General features: G+C 29.5%; 1 protein-coding gene across 1 annotated transcript; it reads left to right on the top strand.

Moving 5' to 3' along the window:
- Positions 1 to 300: 300 nt before the first annotated feature.
- LOC145124672 (wax ester synthase/diacylglycerol acyltransferase 5-like) lies at positions 301 to 4,054 on the top strand. The gene is made up of 6 exons (XM_079060091.1): positions 301 to 1,246; positions 2,535 to 2,607; positions 2,697 to 2,764; positions 2,838 to 3,050; positions 3,515 to 3,652; positions 3,747 to 4,054. Exons 1-6 carry the CDS (start codon positions 506 to 508, stop codon positions 3,891 to 3,893), a joined length of 1,380 nt encoding a protein of 459 aa, XP_078916217.1. The 5' UTR covers positions 301 to 505; the 3' UTR covers positions 3,894 to 4,054.
- The last annotated feature ends 2,828 nt before the right edge of the window (positions 4,055 to 6,882 follow it).

Consider the following 6,882-nt stretch of genomic DNA (forward strand, 5'->3'; position numbering starts at 1 on the left):
GTAAAATATAAAATAGATGCAATTTTAAAAAAAAAAGCAATTAAATTAATTTATAAAAATATAAAGAAATCTGTAACTAAGATTTAAATTTGAAATTAAATTTAAAGTTTTTGTTATAACAAGCTGAAAACACTTCTTAATAATAATAGCTAAAAAAGCTTTAAAAAGCTGCTTGCTGTGACTTCCCTGTATCTTGATATATATTGTTAATTGACAAAATTGCCCCTGTGACTGTTTTGACCCGATTATAAAAACGTCAAAATATAGATATTTTGAAAGGGCAATGATTCGCTTATTTTTATCCATCCACAGAAATTTTATTGTTAATTGACAAAATTGCCCCTTGACTTCCCTGTATCTGTGTCACTCATTGTCTTCTTCTTCCCTCGCCGGCAATCCCTTTTCCTACGCCAAACCTTTTCTGTGTGTTGTAAATCCATCCTCACAAATTCGGAAGCAAAAAATCCATCTTCACACATCGATGACCCTCTCCGCTCTCTAGAAAATGGGCATCGAGAACGATGATGAACCATTAACGCCGGCCGGCCGGCTGTTCATTCAGCCGGCGACTCACCAGATCATCAACTGCGCTCTCGGCCTTGAGCGTCCGATTGGATTTGATGAAGTCCTTTCCGTCGTCTCCGATTCTCTCATGATCAAGCACCCTAGATTCACCAGCCTCTTAGTTACCGATAATCACGGCCGTGAATATTGGAGAAAAACCGACCTCCAACTCAACCGCCACATCATCCTACACTCCGATCCCGTCGGAGAAGCTGATAACGATGAGGCCGCGGTCAACGATTACCTCGCCGACCTCACAGTCTCAACTCCTTTGAGCCACGATAAACCATTGTGGGAGATTCACATTTTATCGGCTCATAAATCTCTGGTGTTGCGTCTCCACCACGCGCTCGGCGACGGAATCTCTATCATGTCATTGATGTTAACTCTGTGTAGAAAATTAGATGATCCTGAACAAACGCCGACGATCGAACCTCTGATTTCATCCACTAGATCAAGCCCTGGGCGATTTAAAACAGCGGAGAAGTTTTTGAAAGTGGTGAAAATGATTTGGTTTACTTTGATTTATCTGTTTGAGTTTATATCGAGGTGTCTATGGGTGAAAGACAGAAAAACGGTGGTGAGAGGCGGAGAAGGGGTGGAGCTGTGGCCGAGAAAACTCTCCACCGCCACGTTCAGCCTTGACGACATGAAAACGGTGAAAAGCGCCGTCAACAACGCGGTAAGTTTTGAATTTCTGTTACATTTTCCGTTAGATTTAAGCATGCATTAGATATGTTTTTCCATTTTGACATTCAGTTTCAGTTTGTTTAACGATTATTCAACGAAAACCTTCCTTATCCGTTAATGGCTGGCCAACCAAACATCACCTAAAACTCGGAAAGTTTGTTTGTACAGTACAACTCGGATATGCATCGTATTTCATCTTCTTGACGAAAATGATTCATGAATACACTAAAAATTCACGTTGTGAGTATTTTCGTAAATTTGGGAGTCAAAAAAAGAAAGAAAGAAAAAACATTATGACTTATGAAAATAAATATTTTTTGTTGGGAAAGAATGTTTCAAAAATGTAAAAAAAAATACCATGGAAGTTTTGCATGTTAAAAAAAAACATTCAACTAAAGCCTTTGTATAAAAAACACCAAGTAACTCTATATTACTCCCATCCACTGCACAAACATTCAATTTTATAGTTATGTTTAATTTAAATTTAATTACTATAAGTAACTCTATATTGTTAGAATGAAATATAACTACCTTTATATCATTATCTACGTTAAATGAACAATATTTTTTATAATTTAATGCCTCAGGACCATTTTACCCCTGGTGCTTTTTTAAGGTATAGTAAAAAAATTTGGATTTTCCAAGTTTTGGACCAAACTGCCCCTCCCTACTGTTTTTATTGTAAAAATAAGGGAAAATTTTACAGTTTTGGTCAAAACTCCCCCTGCACACTGTGTTTAAAGAAAAAAAAAATTGTTTTTTCACAGTTTTGGTCTAAGTACCCCTGCTCACTTTTTTTTTAGTAAAAAAAATTCGATTGTCACAGTTTAAGACAATCAAATTTTTTTTACTAAAAAAAACTGCCCCTGTTTTTTCTTTTTGAAAGTTTTTGAAACATTGACATTTTCTTTTTTTTGTTTATTAAAGAAGAAAGAACTATGCACATGAGCACGTTAAGGCTATTATGTATCTATTTTAAAGGGTCCATGAATAGAAAGCAATTTAAATTGTTAGGTAAAAGATCTGAGTGTTTCTTATTTGTAGGACATGGGCCATAAATGTGAAAGTAACAATGTACCAAAGTATTCAAAACTTGTAAAATAAAATCTAAACTTTACAAGATAAAAACAAAATCGTAAACAATTGAGATGAACTTGTAATCAACGTTGAGCCATATTTGTAACAAAAATTATTTGGGTTAAAATTTGTCACATGGGTTTTTTATTATTATTATTTGGCTTAGGCAAGTTGATTAAATTTCGTAACATATTGTAATGCAGACGATAAACGATGTGCTGTTTGGTATAATATCATCAGGGCTATCAAAATATTTAGACAAAAGATCACCAAACTGTAAGTTTTTTTCCTTTAAAATGTAACAAATTAAAATTAAAATTCATATTCAAGTTTATTTTATTTATTCAACCGATTGTATTTCCTAGCTCTTGAAGAGGGGCTTCAAATCACCGGTGTCGCCTTGGTTAATCTAAGACCATCGCCGGGACTTCAGGTAATTATATATTTTTATACAAAATTCAAAATACATGTTTATTAAATTTCACATAATCTTATAATTTTATTAGGATATGAAAGAGTTGATGAAGAAAAATGCAAAATTAGGGTGGGGAAATAAATTTGGTATTATGCTTCTACCAATTTACTACCATAAAAAAAGTTCGGATCCTCTTCAGTACTTGAAAAGGGCCAAGAAAATGATTGATCGGAAGAAATTGTCAATGGAGGCGTTTTTGTCGTATCAGATTGGAAACTTTGTTATGAGCTGTTTTGGACCAAAGGTGAATTTGTATGATTTTTTTAATATTTTAAAGAGATATTCAAAAAAAATATTTTATGATGTGACATTTAAAAATTGAACATTTTTTTTCATCAAACACAAAAAGTCAAAAATAACCACCAATTTCGTTACTAGCCAATTACCAAATTTAAAAAAAAAAAAAAAAAAAAAAAAAAAAAAAAAAAGCTTCTAACCACAAAATATCCTTATAAGTTTTTTTAATAAAAGAAAATATTTCATAATTTAAATTTTTTATGTTTTTTTTTAATTGTGGTGAGCAATTTTGTAATTCACAACTTTGAGAATTGCAACTTGAAAAATTACATTAATCACTAGTCATTTATAGGAATATCTCTAATTTTAAAAAAAAAAACATTTTCTTTTATAAGGTTATTACGATTTATAATATAATTACTCGCAGACTATTTGTCAGATATCTAAAATACAATTCATCTGTGTTTGTAGTGTGCAAGTTTGCTTAACAACAGGATAATTTGCAACACTACTTTCACGGTATCGAATGTTGTTGGCCCAAGAGAAGAATTCACAATTGCTGGCATTCCGGTTACATATCTCCGAACGACAACATCAAGTTTATCACACGTACAAATTCCTATGCTCTATGTACAAACAAAATAAGCACTTCCATTTGTTAAAATAAAAATATGTATTTACGTCGTGTCAAATGGTGATGCAGGCGATCACGATGCATATGTTGAGTTATGCGGGAAAAGCCGATATGCAGATATTAGTTGCAAAAGATTTGATACCCGACCCTGATAATTTAGCAAAATGTTTCGAAGATGCGTTACTTGAAATGAAAGAAGCTGTGGCACAAAAATGAGGGGAAAAAAACATTTTGAATTCGTACAAGGTTTATAAATTTTACTTTAGTGTACATAAAAGTCAAATTCCACTGTGACTACAGTGACCTTCTATTCCGATTATGCAAACATTAAATTAACCTACATTATATTCTTAAATGAATTCTTGGTATGTGTATCAGTCTTTCAGAAAGTAAAACATATGATATTATATATGTAAATGATAAGTCATGTTAGTTTTAATATCTTTTAAATAGGAAATAGAGGTTTAAAATGGTAATAGTGGAAAAAAAAATTAACATGTATGAATTTCATTGATTAAAATAAAAGATAATGGTTAAACCGTAAAGAATTAAAATATAATAACATTTATATATATTGTCGTTATTGTTGTATAATCATGTGTTATTATTTAGTTGGTTTAAAGAATAAAATATGACCGGTTAAACAAGCTAAATTGTTTTGGTTTAATCAACTTATTGGGATCGATTTGACTTAAAAATTCCAAGCATATTAATCAAAAAATATATCTATAAAATGAATGTTCACGTATGGCCATGCTTTCAACATCTTGATAAGACTTAAGACTATGCAAGTTATATACGAATGTACTTAATTTCTAAACAAAATGTATTACGTCTTTTACTAGTCAAATTGTTCTAGTGTTACTATGTGGTCCCTTGACGGCGCACACCAATCAATCCGTATTAACATTTTGTGCAATGTGGCCCATTAAATGGCTCACATGTGTTTCAATAAACTTATATATAGCCATATATATGATATTTCACTTCCAACTATCACATGCAACATGCAAGTGCTACTCTGTGCAAATCCTATAAACTTATATAGTCTTCTGTTCATATGATATTTTGCATTAAAGTTGTTATCTTTTTATAAACAAATTGATTTTGACATTACATTATTGTTTGTTATAATTTAGTTATTATATTTTTAATTTTTATAATTTTGACTATTTAACCGGTCTACCTAATTATTTGTTTGCGTGTCGCTTTTTGGTGACATGACACGTTGATGTGACACTATTTGGTTATGTGGCGCTGACATGACATGATGTGTTAAAATTGAAAAAAAATGATACTAAAGACACTAAGGTGGTGTTTGTTTTTTGCCCGCAGATCTTCTTAGCCTCTTCTGTCTGCGCGACGCAGACCACGCGCAGACATTAGTCTTCACAGACTGTTTGTTTTTTTGAAGACTGCAGACCTAAAAAAACACATATATCTTGATTTTTTTTAGTTTTTTTGAATTTATATTTATTCCAACTTTATTAATGATAAACAAATTGAAAAAAAAAAGTTACAATACTTAAAAAAAAAATTCGACGACACAAATATGATATTTTTCACAAATTTATAAATAAAAATTTATTAGAATAATAGTCATTGAAGTTGTTTATATAAATATGAAAAAAAATCATAGCATATTCTTATATTTTTTGTGCCAAATTTTATAAAACATTATGTAATACAATATCGTCAATTTCTTAGAAAAATATTTATGGTACGATTTTAATTGATTTAATTGAAAAAATCAAAGTTTATTTCCATCAATTTATGTATCAAATTCTTTGATTCACAATTACAATGTTTAGGTATAACTTTGCGACCAAAATTGATAGTTTTTATCAAATATATACGTTAATTTGTACCATTTTTATTTTCGCTTTTTATATAATAATACATAAAAGTTGATTTAGATTTGTTAATTATTTATAATAAAGTCATAAAAATATTAAAAATTCACTTTGTAGTTAGAACAATCAGTTTATTTAGATTTTAGCTTATTTTAGTAATTTGCAGATGTTAAAAAAACAAACAGTCTTTTTTTTTTAGACTACAGACGTTTGGTCCACCTCTTCTGCTGCAGAGGTCTACAGATGTGGTCCGCAGACTGCAGACATTTTGCCTCAGAAAAAACAAACAGCACCTAAGTTTTTATTTTATTTTTTTCAATTTTGACACTCAATTTTTGTGTTCCAAATCAAAATTACTTTTTTCTAATTTCATTTATTATTACTCATTTTCCTTTTAAAATTGTATAAATAATTTTTTTTACATTTGAAACCATATAATTTTTTTTATATTTCAAAACCATGTTTGTTGTATAAATACAATTTTTTATACATAAAACATGATGTTATATATAAATATGTATTATTTATATTATAACCTTATTTTTCATTGAATATGTAACTTTAATGTATAATATGTATTTTTACATATTAATATGTAATTTTAATGTAAAAATACGGTTTTAAGGATCTCGTGTCACATAAATATATGTATCATTTTTTACCATTCGTTGATATGTATACATAATATGTAGTTCATGGTATCCTAAATAAAAATAATAAGGGAAGTATATCAACAAATCAAAAGAGACCATGTCATTTTAGACTTTAATCTCATTCAAAATTTCATGCATCCAAAAGTTTTTTAGTTTAGTGGGTTTTTTTAATCATATTACACCATCTCATAATCAACAACCACATCACTATCACTATGTATGTATTATACGTATAAATTAATTAAATAAATCTTACCAAAAAGTTGCAATTAATACCTATTTTTATGTTTAAATGCATACTTTTAGGACATTTTAACCATATTTTCATGTATTTGTTTTACTTTAAACCGTACATATTTATATGTAGAAATACATATTTTATATTAAAATAGTGTCTTTAATGAAAAATACGGTTATATTAAAAATAATACATATTTATCCATGTTTATATATACAAATTTGTATGAATACATAAATATATGGTTTCTAAATGTAAAATAGATATATTTATCCGAATTCAAATGAAAAAAAAAAAAAAAAAAAAAAAAAAAAAACCATACATATGCTTTTCAAGTGGAGATTGGTCAATAGTGAAAGAGACATTTTTGTTCCTTCGATTATGCGCCCGGTTTGCTCAATTGCGGTGGAGACTATTAGTCATTTGTTTGTCGACTGCTTGGAGTTGGTAGGTGTCTTGAC

Source organism: Lactuca virosa, chromosome 7, assembly GCF_052849685.1.
Source record: "Lactuca virosa cultivar CGN04683 chromosome 7, Lactuca_virosa_CGN04683_v6, whole genome shotgun sequence".
Lineage (NCBI taxonomy): Eukaryota > Viridiplantae > Streptophyta > Magnoliopsida > Asterales > Asteraceae > Lactuca > Lactuca virosa.